The following is an 18,811-nucleotide window of genomic DNA, read 5'->3' as shown; positions in this document are numbered from 1 at the left end:
AGTTCTTAACCAGAGGTACCACTGTATCACTTTCTGGAAGCCACAGGGGGAGGTGAGGGTTCTTAGGCTTGGGTTCTGCTTGCTATAGTTTCTCTTTGAGGCCTCTGGTTGACCACTGTGAGAACAGGATGCTGAAGTACATGGGCCATTGGCCTGATCCATCAGGGCACCTTCTTATGTTCTTAACCTAGCCATGTTCTCAGTCAAAAGCACCCACACACTTTTTGGGGGAGGAAGTTTGGATCTGGCTTGATCACTTGCAAAAAGCAGATTGAGAAATGCATTCGTTGTCCCTCATCAGATGCTCTTTGGAGCGCTTGACCACAGAAGAGGAAGGACTTCTTGGCGCCAGGGTGGGAGAGGGGAAGACCCCCAGGATGTGTCGTGGTTTTGGGGGCCAGCCACTGAAAGAGGAACCTTGGGAGGTTCCCTTTCCTGGTAGCTGAGTTGCCCGTGGCTTGAGGTTTCTTGCTGACACATGCAGAGCATCACCTTTGCTGTGTACAGCCTGGGTGGACAGGTGATGGAAAAGAAATGGTTGGGCACTCAGACTCTGAAGCCGTGATGCACAAAATCCCCAAGAGAAAGCTTCTGAACAGTTTTGTTTTTTCATTCACTGCCTGGCAGTGTGGCCCAATGGTCAGGGAACTGTGGTCCAACCACACCTGGAGGCCACCAACTTTTCTATCCCTGCTGCTCCAGGACCCAAACCAATGGATTCAAATTGTGAGGAAGGAATATTTTCAACTAAAACCCCAGAAAGAACTTTCTGGAAGTAAGAGCTCCCTGATAATGGTATGGACTCCCTTGGAAGGTGGTGGACTCACCTTCATTGCAGGATATTAAACAGAGATTGGATGGCTTTTTTTCAAGGATCCGTTAGCTGTGATTCCTGCATTGCAAAGGGTTGGATTAGATGACCCTTTAAGGGTCCCTTACAACCCTGGAATTATATGATTCTATGCTGGTTGTTGTCAGGATAAAATGGAGAGGGGCAACTCCATGCTTTGAGCTCCTTTGAGGAATGGTGAAATAGAAATGAAGTAAAATAATAATAATAATTAAACAGAAAAGGTCCACGTGAATGTTCTAGAGATGAATCTTTTTCTTCCACGCTGAGATAAATAACATACTTGTGACTTTAGCATTGTTAACCCCCACTCCTTGCTCTTCCTCTGAGCTGGTGATCAGGCAGTTTGCAAAGAAGCAACTGGGTTTCCCTTCCCCCATGGAAAGGGGGGGGGAACACGCCCACATATTCCTTGCCAAAATAAAGAGAGGAAACAAGGCAGCCAACTTGCAACAGGAAATTTTTTTGCACCAGGCGGGTTCGGTTCTCAGGCGGAGACAGGACTGGGTGGAGAGAGAAGCAGAAAGTGCTGATCTCAGAAGTTCAGAAAGGGGGGAAACCCAGTTTGGCTGGGATGACTTCCAGAAAAGCCACAGAGTGACACATCTTCTTTCGGGGCACCACTGCGGGATCTCAACGTGTGACTCTGCGGTGGGGGCAGATAGATATTTGATATACGTGAATGCCAAATTCAGCAAAAATTTGATTTGCTTTGTAGTAAAGGCGAACCTATGCAATTCACACTTCCCTAAACAAAACTTGAGAATGTAAGAAGAGTCCTGCTGGATGAGCCCAAAGGGAGCCCATCTAGTCCAGAATCCTGTTCTCACAGTGGCCAATCAGATGCCCCATATGGGAAACCCACAAGCAGGACTTAAGAACAAAGAGCCCTTCCCCCCATCTGGGGTTTCCAGCTACTGGAGACTCCTCCTACTGCTGTTGTGGCTGTTGGGGGGGGGACTGCTGTCTCCCCCACTTGGAGGACTGTTGCTGTTGCTGCTACAGAAGCAAAGAGTACTGCAGAGAGTACTGCAGGGGCCAGGTCCCTGAGCAGGCGGGCAAAGTGGGAACAGCTGCTGCCCCAGCTGGGCATGGTCCAGAGGCTGGGGCAGCATTATAAACTCTACCTGTCCTGGATTCCATCTACCTGGCCCTGCAGACCCTCAGGGGAGACTGCCATCTTCCCCACCCAGAGACTCTTTCTGTGGCTACTGTGGCTGTTAGGGTGAGGGAGGCTGCCATGTTTTTAGGTGTTTTAAATAGCTTTTAATCTAGCATTATTATTATTTTGTTGGGGGTGGGATGGACGTTTGATTGGGGCTGGGGACTGGTTTAATTTTAGCATGATTGTAAATTATTGTTGGGTTTTTTGTTTTTGTTTGTTTCTACTACTTTATTGGTTTGTTGTATGGTTTGTATTCTGTTCTTAAGGGGAGAGGGTCTGGGCTGCCTGGGAGTGGGCCCCAGCAACAGAATGTGATCACCGGTAGGAGCAGGAGTTACGCTAAGACCAGACCATGTCATTACCAAGGAAGCAGATTTAGTCACTGTTTGAGGACTATCCCTGCCTCCGGGTCTGGTCTTGACTGGATGGATACTGGAATCAACATGGGAGACCCACATGACCTGAAGGTGCTGCTGTGCAATGCCAGCTCAATGATTCATAAGACCGCTGCCATCCATGACTTGATCGTGGATGGAGGACTTAACCTGGCATGTGTGACAGAGATTTGGTTGGATGAAGCAGATGGACCTGTCTTTGCCGCTGCTTGTCCACCAGGTTTCTCTTACGCACAGCAACCCAGGTCATTTGGGTGGGGAGGGGGGGGGTTGCAGGGTTTTTTAGGAAGTCATTAACCTGCACCAGGCATCCAATTGGGATGACCCAGTTTTCTGAGTGCATGTTCTGAAAGTTGGGCAATAGGGGCAGTACAGGGTTCCCTTTGGTGTACCGACTTCCCCACTGCACCAAGGATTCCCTGCCCGAGCTGCTTCAGGTTGTGGCAGATGTTCTCCTGGAGACACCTAGTTTGATTGTCCTAGGCGATTTTAACATCCATGCCAACACGGCCTTACATGGGGCTGTCCCTGAATAAGTTTGGCCCAACTCATAGTCGCGGACATGCCTAAGACCTAGTGTTCACCTCTGTGGTTGTGGGTGATCTGACACTAAGCAAAAGCGAAGCAAAAGAAGTCCCATGGTCAGATCACTTCCTGGTGCAACGTGACCCTTCCCCCTCTGCAGAGAGGTGGGACCAATTCGAATGCTCTACCAACTGAGCTATCCTCAGAGGTTGAGAATTAGCAGTCAGTGTAAGCTGCAGTGAGCTAGATCAACTCTCAGTTTGACTCGGGATAATGCAGCTTCTTGAATTCCTGTTTGAATCAGCCCTTTATTCAGAACTTGTTTGGAGTATTGTACATACTGGAACATTTGGATAGATGTGGTTTCAGATCCGTCTTCGGCACAGAGTATATTCTGAGAGTGACCTAGGGGCTCCAGGTTTCTTAGTCTTTTTAAATGTCAAAGTTGTGCTCTCACAGCTGTTATCCTGGGATTGCTAATGTGTACACATATGGTATGCCTTTGTGCTGCACAGTTAGTTGAAGAGCACTCCGCTGTTCTGAAGTGCATTGCCTGCATATACCTATGCATGGTTCTCTTGCTTGATGGCCCCGGTTTCCTTTTTTTCTCTTCCAGCTCAATTCTCCAATGAATCCTGTCAGCAGCACAGAAGATATCAAGCCCCCGTTGGGGATCAACGGGGTCCTCAAAGTTCCAGTGCACCCATCATCCGCCATGGCCTCCTTCACCAAGCACATATGTGCCATTTGTGGAGACAGATCTTCAGGTAACGCCAGTGTTGTCGAACACCCTCCAGGGGGAGGCAGGATATGTGGGGCAGCAATGAATGTTAGCTTGGGAGTTGCTCAGTGCTAAGAAAGATCAGAACTAATTTACACCAAATTAGGGATTAATTTGTACTTATCTGTTTCACAAAATTTATACACTGCTTGATTGCAGTATGCAAAAAGATGAAACGATAAAATTGTCCCTAAGTAGAATTGATAATCATTTAAGACATTTGATTAGTCTATTGAAATAACAATAGACTAAAACCAGATTAAAACTCACTGCAACTTTCTAAACATCTGGATAGGCTTGCCTAATCAAAAGGGATTTTAAAGGTAAAGGGACCCCTGACCATTAGGTCCAGTCGTGACCGACTCTGGGGTTGCGCGCTCATCTCGCATTATTGGCCGAGGGAGCCGGCGTATAGCTTCCAGGTCATGTGGCCAGCAAAGCCACTTCTGGCGAACTAGAGCACCACACGGAAACACCGTTTACCTTCCCGCTATAGCGATTCCTATTTATCTACTTGCATTTTGATGTGCTTTCGAACTGCTAGGTTGGCAGGAGCAGGGACCGAGCAACGGGAGCTCACCCTGTCACAGGGATTCGAACCGCTGACCTTCTGATCGGCAAGCCCTAGGCTCAGTGGTTTAACCCATAGCGCCACCTGGGTCCCTATTAAAAAGGGATTTTAGCAGACCCCAAAAAGAGGACTTTGAAGGCCCCTGTCTGACTTGAAGAGGCAAAGAGTTCAAAGTTTAGGTGCTGTCACACAACACACAAATCCATTTCTTACAAACGTGGAACAGGTGATCTTGTAGGTAAACTGGCCCAAAATTCTTAAGGGCTTTATAAATACTAATAGTATCACCTTGAGCTTATCTTTCTTCCCCACATCTGTATAAATTTGAAACAAGCCAAGCTTCTAGTCTTGCCTTGGTAATGGGCTGGGTGAGAGCCAACAAACTGAAGCTCAATCCAGATAAGCCAGAGGCACTGTTAGGGGGAGGTTTCCTGGACCGGATGTCTGGGAGGTTGCCTGCTCTTAATGGGGTTACACTCCCTTTGAAGGAGTGGGCATGTAGCTTGTGGGTACTGCTGGATCTTTTGCTGTCGCTTGAGGCTCAGGTGGCCTAAGTGGTGCAGAATGCCTTCCATCAGCTTCAGCTGGTGGTCCAGCTGTGGCCAAGAATAGTCTTCTATGCTATGTTAACCTCCAGGTTAGACTAATGCAATGTGTTATACATAGGGCTGCCTCTGAAGATGGTTTGGAAACTTCAGCTAGTGCAGAATTCAGTAGCCAGGTTGCTCACGGGGTCAAGATGGCTTGAACATATAATGACAATCCTGGCTGACTGCAATGGCTGACAATTAGTTTCTGGGCCCAAATCAAAGTACTGGGTTTGACCTACAAATCCTTAAATGGCTCAATACTTCAAGGACTGCCTCTCCCCATATGAACCAACCCAGACTCTGTAATCACTAATTCTTTGTGCGCCTCCTCCATGAGAGGTCGGGGGGGGGCAGCCTGAGAACTGGCCTTTTCTGTGGTGTCTCTCCATTTGTGGGATGCTCTCCCCAGGGAGGCTCGCCTAGCACCTTCATTGCTTATATTTAGGAGCCAGGCAAAAACATTCCTCTTCTCCCAGACCTTTGGCTAATTAAACAATATATGGCCTTTTAACCTGTGATGGGGTGTTGTTTTTGTTTGTTGCTATGTTGTGTATTTCTATGTTTTTATACTGTAAACCATCCTGTGATCCTCGGTTGAAGGGTGGTATATAAATTTAATAAATAAAAATAAAAATATTCTCTAACCTTCCTGCAATGAATGACATACCTGAATCCTATACCCCTCCTGAGCCTGGAAAAGCCCATAGAGCTAAAAAAGAAAATGGGATAGAGCAGCACTCTTCCAACTTCCTGCTTTAGCTCTATGGGTTTTTTAACTATGCGCACGACCTCATGACCATGTTAGCCTCATTATCACCATATTGTCTCTCTTTCTCTGTCCCCGCACCCAGGTAAACATTATGGGGTGTACAGTTGTGAGGGCTGCAAAGGCTTCTTCAAGAGGACAGTGAGGAAGGACCTGACGTACACCTGCCGGGACAATAAGGACTGCTTAATCGACAAGCGGCAGCGGAACCGGTGTCAGTACTGCCGGTACCAAAAGTGTCTTGCGATGGGCATGAAGCGGGAAGGTAAGGCGAGAAGGCGGCTCAAGACTTTGTGAGATCCAAAATTAGGTGGCAGGGTTCTGGGTTGAACCGCTTACGGCAATGACAGAACCCAGCTGGGGCCACCCAAGGAAGCTGAATATCCAGAGATGCTTGACAGGCAAAAGGAATCACTTCTTCATGTGGTGTATAGTTAAAACTATGGTGTTTGCTCCTACAATATGCAGTGAGAACAAGCAACATTTGGATGGCTTTAACAGAGGATTCAGTGAATTCATGTTGGATAAGGTGACCCGTGGCTGCTAGCATTACCTCTCATACTTCTGAATGCCAATGGCTAGAAAACACAGTGCGGGGAGAGGGCTGTTGTAATGCAGGATACTTGGCTAGGTGGGCATTTGCTATGGAAGGGGTCTTGGGTTCTCATGTGTTTGTAAGTTAGAGTGTGGTTGTCATTAAAAAAAATATCCCATATATTAATCTTGGATGGCTTTAAATGTGGATCTAATTATCCTGGAGGGCTTAAAAGAGGATTGAACAAATTCATGGAGAGCAGGCTACTAGCCGTGATTGTCTATGACCCACCTCCACGGTTCGAGGCAGCAATACTTCTGAATCCCAGTTGCTGGAAGCCACAGGGTGGCAGAAAGCTCTTGTATTTGCGTCCTGCTTGCAGGTGGGTTGCCCATCAGGGCATCTGGTTGGTGACTGTGAGGTCTTATGATCTTAATGCCCTTGCTATGAAATACTATATTAGGGAGAAAGGTTAGAAAAAATTCCGCTGCAGAATGGGGTTGCAACATGTGGGGAGCTTTTCTGTAACTTACCAGTGTCTCATTTTCCATTGGCCTAAGCTACTCTGCAAGGTTGTTTCAATGGTCAAATGAGCCAGGAGAAACTCGGATATATAAGCTAATCACAGCATGGAATGTTAAACCTAGGATATGGTCGCCACAATGGAATGTCTAGGCACCATTTTTCTTGAATGGGGGTTCTCTTCTTTTTCTTCCTACTACTACTACTACCACCATTACTAAAATTACTACTGTACTACTTTCATTTCTATTATTATTTCCATTTCTATACTGCTTTATATTTTAAAGGGAAAAAATTCTCAAATCGGTTTGCAACACATTAAAACACAAATAAAACAATCCAGAATAAAACTAATCCGAGCTTCAATTAAAATATTTCAGATTCTTCTCTAAGATCCTTCCCCTTATTTGTCTGCTTAATTTATATAGCTGCTCCATAGCAGAAGTACTCTAGGAAGCCTGTGTAGTGTATTGGTTAGAGCAGGCATCCCCAAACTGTGGCCCTCCAGATGTTTTGGCCTACAACTCCCATGATATCTAGCTAACAGGACCAGTGGTCGGGGAAGATGGGAATTGTAGTCCAAAACATCTGGAGGGACGAAGTCTGGGGATGCCTGGGTTAGAGTGTCAGACCAAGACCTGGGAGATCAGGGTTCAAATCCCTACTCAGTTATGAAACTCACTGGGTGACCTGGGGCCAATTACAGCCTCTTAATCTACCTAACATGGTTGTTGTAGGGATTAACTGAGAAGGGAGGGAGCCTTGTACATTTTAGAGAAATAAGTGAGATGTAAATGCAATAAATAAGCTCTTCTGCTTACCCACTTAAGAAAGCTGGAGGGGTCAGCCAGATGGAGACATCAGACACCAACCTGGCATCCAGAGATCTGCCATGGTCATAATTAAATCTGCGCCAGTTGCAAAATGTGCCTGGCACCTGGAGAGTTTCTAACACTGGCCAGGACCATGTCCATCTTAGACTTGGGATGTGAAGGACAGAGCAGGATAGGGTACCAGTGCAGAGCTTTGGGGGGGTGATGCTGTCAGCTTCGCTTCACTCCCCCCCCCCGCCTTAACTAAATACAGGCACTCAAAGAACTGTTTCCCCACCTTCCTGCACATCCTGTGTTTCTGCCCTGCCTGCAAGAGGCAAGCTCTCCCGAGCATCCTTCTCTGCATTGCCCTGAGCACCAAGCGAAGCTGTCGTGCTTGATCTGTGGAGTTATTCAAGGACTCGCACGTGCAGCTGCTCGAAATGTCAAACTCTTCTCTCGGGAAGGTGATGGACGGAAGGGTGTTTGGAAGGAAGTGCGGAGGGCCCCAGAAAACAAAACAAGAACATATATGATGGGAGGGTGGTGTCAGGTCTTAGGTGGCAAGTCAAATGTGGAACAAGTTTGGCTGTAAGCAGAGCCCTGCCTGGGCCAGACTTAAGAGCCTGCCTAGCATAGCATCCTTTTCCCTTCAATTGCCAATCAGAATGCAAGAAGCTGCTTTGTATCGAACCCGGCCATTGGTCCATCTAGAACAGTGCTGCCTACACTGACTGGCAGTGGCTCTCCTGGATTTCAGGCAGGGAGTCTCTTTCCCATCCCTACCTGGAGACGCTGCTGGGAATTGCAAAGCATATGTTCTTAACCACTGAGCCATTATGTTCTTAACCACTGAGCCATGTTCTATGTCTGCAAAGGCTTTAAGATCTGGTTTTCAGAGGTTCCATTTAGATCGGGGCAGAGAACATCAGGCCTGAGGACCAGACATGGCCTTGTGGCCCTCTCTTTTCTGGTCCTTGGGACCTGCTCCAAGCCACACAGCTTCACTGGCCTTCTGCTGCCCCCTTCTGGGGTGCCTTTGGTGGCTGAAATGTGTCCTTATGCCAGGAGTATGTCCATTGTTTTCCTGGAAGGAGAGAGGTGTATGTAAAGTGTTGGGGTGGAGAGGGATAAAACTCTTTTGCTTTTGCATTGCCATAATGTAGAGTTAATGCCAGAGTTGCAGGCAAAAAAGCGAGGAAAAGATGCTTGGTGTTTATAAAACTATGCATGGCATGGAGGAAGCTTTACTTTCTCTCTCATAACATTAGAATCTGTGGGTGTCCAAAGAAAGTGAATGTTTGAAGATTCCAGGCAAATAAATGAAAGTAGTTGGTTAAACTCTGGAACTCCCTGCCACAGGAGGCAGTGATGGCCACCAACTTGGATGGCTTTAAAAAAGGCTTAGATTAGATGGGGCATTGGCCTGATCCAGTAGGCACTTCTTATGTTTTCATGTGCCACTGCTAGGAGGGGTTGTCATGTGGAGCAAAAACAGGATTTATATTTTGGCTTGTTCTTTTGCCGCTTACGCCTGTGGGGTAAATGCTTAATCCCCTCCATCTCTCCCCCCCCCCCATAGCAATCCTTCAGTCTGTGTGGGAGGCACACTGTTGCTCAGTAAGTATGTTCGGAGTGGGGAAGCGGGTGTTTGTAAGTGAGGTGCAGTCTGCATATGCTCAGAGGCACTGTCTTTATTCAGCTGTTGTTGTTGCTTTTGTCTAAGGACGTTGTGTTCTGGAATTCGCTGACAGATAAATGAGTGCAGGCATTCAAGCTTCAAAGATGTTGGTAAACAAACCTAGGATCATTTGATGAAGGGCAGTATGTGGATTTCTTAAATAAACAAGTAAATGAAAATGCCATTGCATCCTGAAAATTGTATACCTGCGATTGCAAAATGAGTGTACGCTTCTGATGTTCTTAAGGCTGCAGTCATGTATTTACTTAAGAGCAAATCCTATCACATGAAGCAGTTGCTTACTTTGCAGGAAGCACACACAGGGTTATGGCATGAACATTTCACAGAGAAATGTAGAAATGTATGCAGTCTGGAGCAAAAGTAGCGGAGCGAGATGGTGTGCAGATTCATCCCGATGTGAGAAACACGGGTGGCTTTGCCCCACAGTCCTGAAATCTTCCCGTTCCCCTGGTTGTTTTTTTAAAAAACAGATTGGTTGTACAAAACTAGAATTAGCCTCTTTCCCCCTTTTATCCTGGAATGACTCTCTCTTGGATTTGTGCTCTTGGAAGGAGGCGGTTGCACAGTGACCCATCTCTGAGTCTTCTTGCCATTGTTGCTCACTGGCCTTTAGCAAATGAGTCGGATGCAGGCACAAGGCTGCCCATGGCAGGCAGGCTGGTCTCAGAGGCAGCTGGTCTGATGTCTTGGGTGGAGAGAGGGAGGGAAGAGAAGGGGGGGGGCTAAATGAGCTGACAGCAACCCTTGCCAATCTGGTGCCTGGACTGTAACTCCCATCAGCTTCAGCCGTCTCAACTGTACAACATGAGGGCCATGGCTAGTGGGTTGTGTAGTCCATAATATCCAGTAGGGTGCCGTGTTGGGGAGAGACCCATTGCTGGGCCAGAAAAATATGGCTTTCTGTTACACACACACACACACACACACACACACACACACACACACGTGTACATACTCGGGGCACTGCTGCGTGAAGTGCTTTCCCTCCTCTGTTAAATCTAGGTGCTTCCTTGCTCGCCTGCCTGCCCACTGCTTATCATGCTGCTACCTTTTGGTGACCATGTGAACTGCAGAGCATGACGACATCCTTCCATTTTTATGTATATAGGGAGATAGAGAGATCAATATAGATTTAATGTCTGCATTGTTCCAATCCTTCTACCCCTCTACTCATGAAACACACTTGGGCATTTTTCATACATAACACACCCTCTTATGTGTTTACAATGCATGCAGTCTGACTCAGAAGGAAAGCCTTGTGAAGTGGGGATTTTCTCCCTGAAATAAAATACAGAATCTCTAGTTTCAGGGAGGAGGGTCTGGAGCTCAGAGCTCATTACAGGCACATGTTTGGCATATTGCAGGGTCTGCCTGAGATTTCTCATGTCATGAGGGATGGGGATAATATGATTTTTTTATGATTGTATTTATTTTATTTATTTATTTATTTATAACATGCAACCCCCAATGTTTAACCAAAAAAGGCTCCCAGGGTGACTTGCCAAGTTCAGTTCTAAGCATCCAATTTTAAAAGACACAGCATGCAAAGAAAAATGGAATGGGAGGGAAGAGGAAAAAGCAAGCTGAAGTGCAAACTCTTAAAAGTTGCAGTTCTTTAAAGTCACATCTGATGTCTGTGGTGGTTCTGGCCGTTTTTGCGCTCGGCGCGCGCACACACACACACACACACACACACACATACACACACACACCAGATCCCCAAAAACAAAGCAGGTGACAACATGTAGGCTAGGAGGACAATGGAGATCTTGCCATACATTTTGTTTATTTATTGTACCTACATCCCAGTTTTTCCTCCAGTGAGCTTAAGGTGACCTACATGGTTCTGCCCCTCCTCATATAATCCCCACAACAAGCCCTGTGAAGCAGGTCAGGCTGAGAGGGACTAAACAAAAGCCACTCAATGAGCTGATGAAATTACCGTGTTTCTCATATTTTAAGACGTAGCCATAAAATAAGACGTAGCAGGATTTTCAAGCATTTGAGAAATATAAGCCATACCCCCAAAATAAGCCATAGTGGTAGGCGCCGTTCTGGAGGGCGCCAAGGAAGAGGCGAGGCTGCCTGCACCTCTCCAGTCACCTCTGAGCCTCCGGGAGCCAGCAGCAGCATTGCCAGCTGCAGCAGGAGAAGGAGGAGGCTTGCCGGGTCGGCACCCAGCAGCGCCATGCGGAGGCTTCAGCAGGGCCCGCTGCTGGGTCCCGCTGGGTCGGCGCTCGGAGCGGCGCCGCTTGCCGTGTCCCGCCGCCGGGTTGGGTCCTGCTGGGTCGGCGCCCAGTGCGCCCCAAGCCTCCGGAAGTCAGCAGCAGCAACACAGCAGAAGGAGGAGGCGGCCTGCTGGGTCGGCGCCCAGCGCGCCCCGAGCCTCCAGGAGACGGCAGAAGAAGGAGGAGGTGGCTTGCCGGGTTGGCACCCAGCAGCGCATGCAGAGCACCCCAACCCTCTAGGAACCAATGCTCCTGCTGGCTTGGGGCTTGGAGCGTGCAGCGCTGCTGGTCGCCAACTCGGCAGGCTGCCTCCTCCTTCTGCTGTGTTGCTGCTGCTGACTTCCGGAAGCTCGGGGCACGCTGGGCGGTGACCCGGCAGGCTGCCTCCGGAGCCCCAACCCGGCGGCGGGACACGGCAAGCGGCGCTGCTCCGAGCGCCGACCCAGCGGGACCCAGCAGCGGGCCCTGCTGAAGCCTCCGCATGGCGCTGCTGGGTGCCGACCCGGCAAGCCTCCTCCTTCTCCGACCCAGCGGGACCCAGCAGCGTGCCCTGCTGAAGCGCCGACAAAGCGCCCACTAGTGCAGCAGCAGCAGCCAGTTCCAGGCGCTGAGCCACAACAGGAAGAGGAGGTAATTTTTTTAAAAAAATAAGACACCCCCGAAAATAAGCCATAGGCTTATTTTCTTGAGTAAAATAAATATAAGACTGTGTTTTAAATTATGAGAAACACGGTAGCTGGCCGCAGTCAGATGCTACCGGTAAAACCGGTACACCACACTTTCCTCATGTAGCTTTAATAATGATGACTGCCACTGTATTTAAGCATTTCTGATGATAAAACATATTGAGGCAAAGATTGTCATTAGTGCATATGGTTGATCTTTTGCAACTGGTTGATCTCTGGATCCCCAAACCCCACGAAAGTGATGTCCACTTGATTCCAGGAGTTCCTGTCAACTCGTTGAGCTTTTGTAGAAAGGGTGTGTGTCCTGATTCTGCCCAGCGAAGATTCTGGAAGAGGGGGAGATCGAATGATGCCATAGCATAGAGGCCTCTGGACCTCAAGCACCATGGCCAGGCAGTGCCTCCCTACCTTCCCCGAGCTCAATAAGATTATCCACGGTACATAGCATCCTTCTCTTTGACACCATTGGAAAATGGCTTGTCTGTTCTACAAAGCTGTCCATAGGGGTAGAGAAGTCAGAGGGGAAATAATAGAGGCTTCTGAACAGCCACACTCCTGTGGTGAGTAAAAACTCATTCTAGGCATCGTATTTTTATGTTGTGAACCGCCCTATGAATTTCGAATGAAGGGCAGCACACAAATTAACAAACAAACTAATAAAATAAACCCTTTGCAAGCTGGATAAACATTGTCAGACCCTGACCCCTGGTTTTTTTTGTTTTTTGTTACTTTTTCTGTTTTGAATGGATCATTTTTGACAGGTGAAGTGCCACGTTTTGTGGATGGCATTTCTGGAAAGAAAAATAATAATAACCCAGAATAATACTTTGAATAGTTACAATGTCAAACAGCAGCAGCAAGAGCAGGATCATTTACTACCGCAATGTTTCATTTCAAAATTTTTACTCTATTACAGGGATGGAGCACCATCCATCCCGGCCCACAAGACTCCCTGGAAGGCAGGAAGAACAAGGTATTATTCCCATTTCAATATTTCTAGACCAGCTGTTAAGCAGCAAAAAGAATGTTTATATATCTGGAGGTGTAAAAATGAAACAAGCCCAGAGTTAAACCAGTTCTTTCTTACTGGTTCCACCAGGCCAGATTTTCTCTCCCCCCCCCCAATCCCCCATGGAACTTTCCCCCTTTTCAGGTTTGGAAGCCTGATTAGCTTCAGATGCATAGAATCATAGAATTGTAGTGTTGGAAGGGATCCCCGAGGGTCATCTAGTCCAACCCCCTGCAATGCAGGAATCTCAACTAAAGCATACAGGACAGTTGGCCACCCAGCCTCTGCTTAAAAACTGCCAGTGAAAGAGAGTCCAACACTTCCTGCGGGAGACTGTTCCACTGTCAAACAGCTCTCACTGCTTAGTCAGAACTTGAATCCATTAGCTGGGTTCTCCGTTTTGGAGCATTAGAAAACAAGCTTTCTCCATCCTCCATATAACAGCCCTTTTAGATATTTGAAGATGGCTGTCGTATTACCTCTCGGATACAATTTCTGTTTTGTTTGTTTAAAGGAAATGAATTCTGATTAAATGCCTCCCAATTGGACCAAGGAATCCTGACCTACCAGAGGTGGCCCAGAGGGAATCTGGAATTGTAGGGTTTAACCGATAAGTACAGAGTATTAGGGTGAGAGGCAGGGTACATGCGAATCCCTTCAAAGAGGAAGTGTCCCCTCTGATTTTGGAGGAAGGGTTATTTACTTGTTCATAATTTTTTTTTAAAAAAAACAAGCAAACTATAACACTCTTCAGCCAAAAAAGTGGCTTACAAAACACTACAGACGAACAAAGCAGACTCCAGCACCAGGATTGCGATCTGAAAAGATATGGCACAAAAGGAAAACATATGGAGTGGGAGGAGGAAATAAGCAAGCTCTGTCACAAGTCCTTTACCCTTCTTTTCCTGCATTATATCGCTGTGCATTTGAGGCATTGAAAAGAAATTGCAAAGCAACGTGTGCATATTTTTGTCCCATCGTGCAAGCATGCACAAAAGAACTTTGTAGTGTAACCTTACTGTTTGGTAGTACATTCCTGCCAATTTTTTTTGCTGTTTATGAGTGCCGCCTCAATTAAAGGGCTATGTACAGATTATATGCATTGCCTGGAGGGTGCTAAAGTAGTGGTACCACGGTGCCTTCGAGAAGCTTTGAACTACTGTTGTCCCTATCTATTGGTGGCAATGACAAGTGGCTGCTGATTTGCTGTATCCTCCATGAATTTGCCTTTCAGCGCCATCCGGAGCGGATGGCCATCCTTTCTGCCATATGGTAGCAGACACCATAGTTTAGAATTCTGCACTGCATGAAGAAGGACCTTCCTTTTCTCTGTCTCAAGTCTTCCAACATTCAGCCTCACTGGATGCCTAGGAGTTATGGGAGGGGGAGAATAAAAAAAATTCCCGCTAGCCACTTTCTCGACAACGAGGAGGCTTTGGACTGCTGTCACCCCTGACTCTTGGAGGTAATGATGTGTGGATACAATGGGTGGTGGTGGTAGTTATAAGATGGAAAGGTGCCTCCCAAGGAAAGCCCTCTGATTGGAAATCATGGAAGCATTTTTCTATACGTAGAAGCCCAGCTCTGGTTGGGAAGGAGGGACAGACAGGAGTCAGGAACATCTGGCGGCAGTGCCATTATTGCAGAGAGAACGTTGAGGGGTGAAAGGCACGTTTCTTTTGTAACTCCAAAGGGTCAATGCCATTCCTCCACACCGCCCCGCTTTCCAGGTTTTGCACGCAGCATTTGAAGAAAAATGAAGCGGATTGCTTACTTATTTCCTAAAATCTATATACTGTTTTGATTGCAGAAGCAGCAGCAGCAGCAACAACAACAACCCTCAACATGGTTCGCAAAAAGAATCAAACAATCAAATAATTTGGGGGGGGGGGGAGAATGGAAGAGTTCAAAAAATTCAAACTAGCAATAGACTAAAACATATCCAGATACCTGGACACACCTGTCGAAATCAAAATGTTTTTAGCAGGTACTGGAAAGAATACAGTGAAGGCACCTGCCTGAGGTAAAGAAGCAGGGAATTCCAAAGTGTATAGGTGCTGCCACACTAAAATATCAAGTTCTTAAAGATGCAGAATGTGTATTCTGCGGTGCCTGTTAGTGTAAGTTCCACCAATCGCATTGTTCCATCCTGGTGTCCTAAGACCTGTATAAAAGTTTATTTATTTACTGCATTTATAAAAAGGTAAAGGTAAAGGGACCCCCGACCATTAGGTCCAGTCGTGACCGACTCTGGGGTTGCGCGCTCATCTCGCATTATTGGCCGAGGGAGCCGGCGTATAGCTTCCAGGTCATGTGGCCAGCATGACAAAGCCACTTCTGGCAAACCAGAGCAGCACACGGAAACGCCGTTTACCTTCCCGCTGTAGCGGTTCCTATTTATCTACTTGCATTTTTGACGTGCTTTCGAACTGCTAGGTTGGCAGGAGCTGGGACCAAGCAACGGGAGCTCACCCCGTCACAGGGATTCGAACCGCCGACCTTCTGATCAGCAAGCCCTAGGCTCAGTGGTTTAACCACAGCGCCACCTGGGTCCCTGCTGCATTTATAACCCACCTTTTTCTCCAAGGAGCTCCAGGGTGGTGCACCTAGTTCTTCCTCTTTCCTCAGTTATTCCCCACAACAACCCTGAGAGGTGGAGAGGCAGTAAATGGCCCAAGGTCACTCAGTGAGTATTGTGGCCAAGCGGGGATTCGAACCCTGGTCTCTCCCTGGTCCTAGCCTGACCCTATACCACCCAGGTTCTCCAGTTTGCATATGGTAGAAACGAAGAATCATATATTGATAAAATGCATATGGTGTTAAGCAAGTGGGCAAATATTGGCATAATTTCCTTTGAAGGTCTTGGGGCATGGAAGGGACTACCTAGAGTGGGTTTCCCCAGTGTAGTGCCTTCAACATACTGTTGGGACCTTAACCCCATCACCCTTGACATGTTAAGCATGAGGGGAGTCCAACAACATATGAAAAGCACCATGTTGGATAAGATTTTCCTAGAGCTTAGCCTCACAGTCTTACCAAGCTAGAAGAGAATTCCTCTTCCATCTCACTTCTGTCAGCGATTGTGCTGCAATTGGTGCAGAATGCAGGAGTGAGACCCTGTCACCATCTAACACCTGGTTTCAGAGATCTGCACTGGTTGCCGACTTGCTACTGGGGCAACTTCAAGGTGTTACTTTTAGTAGATGAAGTCCCTGGCAACTTGGGATCAGTATAACTGCAAGATCGCAGAACTGGCACAGTTGCAGGTGTCAAATGAGACCCATTCCACATTTGTAATAACTCTATATTTTAGTGTGGTGGCAGTTATACTCTGGAACTCCCTGCCTCTTGACTCCACCAGCCAGGCAACCTTTGTTGTATTCAGGGCCTGCTAAAAACATTTTCTTTTAGGTAAGCCTACCTAGATAATTGGAAAATTGATGCCAGTTTAGTTTATTGTTTTAATTCTTCAAAAGTCTTAAAATGCCTTAATTGTTGACCGTTTTATCGTTTGGTAAACCGCTTTGAGGGATTTTTGATTTCTTTTTTTTTAGTGCATAAACTTTATGACATGAATAAATAATAAAGACACAAACAAATGTTTTTCTTGCTGGATTCCACCCACTGATCCGTTTTCCTTCTTTTCTTCCTTTGTTGGCTCCCCCCCCCCAAAAAAAAGCTGTCCAAGAGGAGAGGCAGCGTGGGAAGGACCGCAATGAGAATGAGGTTGAATCCACGAGCAACGCTAATGAGGACATGCCCGTGGAGAAGATTCTAGAAGCCGAACTTGCCGTTGAGCCAAAGACAGAGACATACATTGAGGCGAACATGGGCTTAACCCCCAATTCGGTAAGGAAAAGCACACACACCCATTTCTCTTTTCTTCTAGGCAATTTAAAAAAAATTAAGTCACCTTAAATCTGGTATGGGGAATCTTTGGCCCTCCAGATGTTCATAGAATTGTAGAGTTGGCAGGGACGCACAGGGTCATGTATCACACACACACACACACAAACACACACCCTGCAATGGACCAATCACTTTTGATCCAAAGCTCCCACCAGGCCCCAACACATGCCAAGCCTAGAGGATGGCTCCACCAGTATCTGTTGGGCATGATAGTTATATCGAAATCGTTTATTTACAAAGCCAGGCTAAGAACATAAGCAGAGACTGCTGGATCAGGCGATAGGGGGCCCATCTAGTCCAGCATCTCGTTCTCACTGTGGCCAGCCAGATCCCTGTGGGAAACCAGCAAGCAGGATTTGAGCGCAAGAACAGCTCTTCCCCCTCCTATAGTTTCTAGCAACTGGTATTCAGAAGCATTGCTGCCTCTGACCGTGGAAGCAGAGCACAGCCAGCATGGCCAGCAGCCATTGAGAGCTCTACCAGCCTCCATGGTCACCAGACACCTCAAACATCCCATTTGCAGCCCTTGTGAACCTCGATGAGTTGGGGTTCCTAATCCCCTGGAAAGTCTCTGTATGAAAAGAGAGCCCACACAGCTCATGTTTCCTTGAAAGGAGATGAGGAAAGTCAGCCTTTGGTTACTCCCAGCACCTGGGAGACAGCAGTTACCAAGATTAAAAATACTTAGGGGAGGGGGTGTAGTGGGGATCACTGCAAGCTTGCGGAGAGGGGTGGGGGTGGTCTGGGGAGGCAAAATAAATAGCCGCTTCTGGTCCCAGCCTGCTTTTAGCAAATTGAATGTGGCTTCCTGCATAATTCAGCATGTGTGGTCACAGTCTACGAAGATGCAGGCGGAATCTGTAAATAGGGGTAGGAGACTCCTTGGATGGTACCTAGGAGCGCCTCCTGTTGCAGATCAATGCTTGTGCACGAGGAAGATCAAATGCCTGGGTGGGGAGAAATATCTCTTCCTTCCACCATCATCAGGATTACCACAACTGGCGGGGGTGGGGGGAAATAGGGAAGGTTTGGGGGAGCAAAGAATGGAACACGAACACACAGTTATATGACATATGTTACCTAACAAGCCCCACCAGCTCCCAGAACACGTATCAGGTTGTCCATTGATATCAATGATTCTTCCAGCTTACCAATGCCAGGATGCTGGTGTTTTTTGAACGGCCACTGATAAATACTTAATTATCACTTTGCTTTTATTGCTGATGTTTTTATTTTATTTTATTTATTGCACTTATATCCCAACTTTCCCCACAAGGAGCTCAAGGTGAGATGTACACAGTTCTCCCCATTTAATTCCCTACAACAGTCGTGTGGTGTGGGTTAGGCTGAGAGGCAGCAGCTGCCCCCGGGGTCACAGGCAGCAAGCTTCACGGCCGAAGGGGGATTTGAACTTCACCAAGCTATCAAATGCCAGGCATTATCAAATGTCCAGCATATAATGTCCTCGGGGGCAGTACAAAACGGTTTGTTTGTTTGTTTGTTTTTAATCCATCACAGATGGTCATTTCCAGGAAATAAATATAGTCCAAGCCACAATATTTAGGACAGCCATTTCTGCAAGGGTGCACTGGAAAGGGAGGGAGATAACTGATTTTTTTAATGTAAGGTGGGAAAGTGGGCATATGGAGTGTCCTTGAAATTCTTGAAGGTCTTTGCCCACCTCTGCATCTGAGCACAGTGCAGGTCATGCAAACCTCCCCATTCAGTTTGTGTCACCTGTTGCTTGTGGGCCTCCCTGGACACC

The 18,811-nt window shown here is 47.2% G+C and overlaps 1 protein-coding gene across 2 annotated transcripts in view; it reads left to right on the top strand.

Annotated features, from left to right (window-relative positions):
• The window catches only part of RXRA (retinoid X receptor alpha), a 122,614-nt gene that overhangs the window by 87,502 nt on the left and 16,301 nt on the right, over window positions 1–18,811 (top strand). The window contains exons 3-6 of one of the 2 annotated variants that reach the window (XM_035113138.3): window positions 3,552–3,702; window positions 5,729–5,908; window positions 13,045–13,101; window positions 16,817–16,986. In XM_035113138.3, coding sequence (XP_034969029.1) covers window positions 3,552–3,702; window positions 5,729–5,908; window positions 13,045–13,101; window positions 16,817–16,986 — 558 coding nt within the window. The remainder of the gene's footprint in view (window positions 1–3,551; window positions 3,703–5,728; window positions 5,909–13,044; window positions 13,102–16,816; window positions 16,987–18,811) is intronic. The other variant, XM_088664732.1, reaches the window with a different exon arrangement.

Source organism: Zootoca vivipara, chromosome Z2, assembly GCF_965207765.1.
Source record: "Zootoca vivipara chromosome Z2, rZooViv2.hap1.1, whole genome shotgun sequence".
NCBI lineage: Eukaryota > Metazoa > Chordata > Lepidosauria > Squamata > Lacertidae > Zootoca > Zootoca vivipara.
The sequence above is the reverse complement of the archived record's forward strand: the minus strand, read 5'-3'. Positions and strand labels throughout refer to the sequence as shown.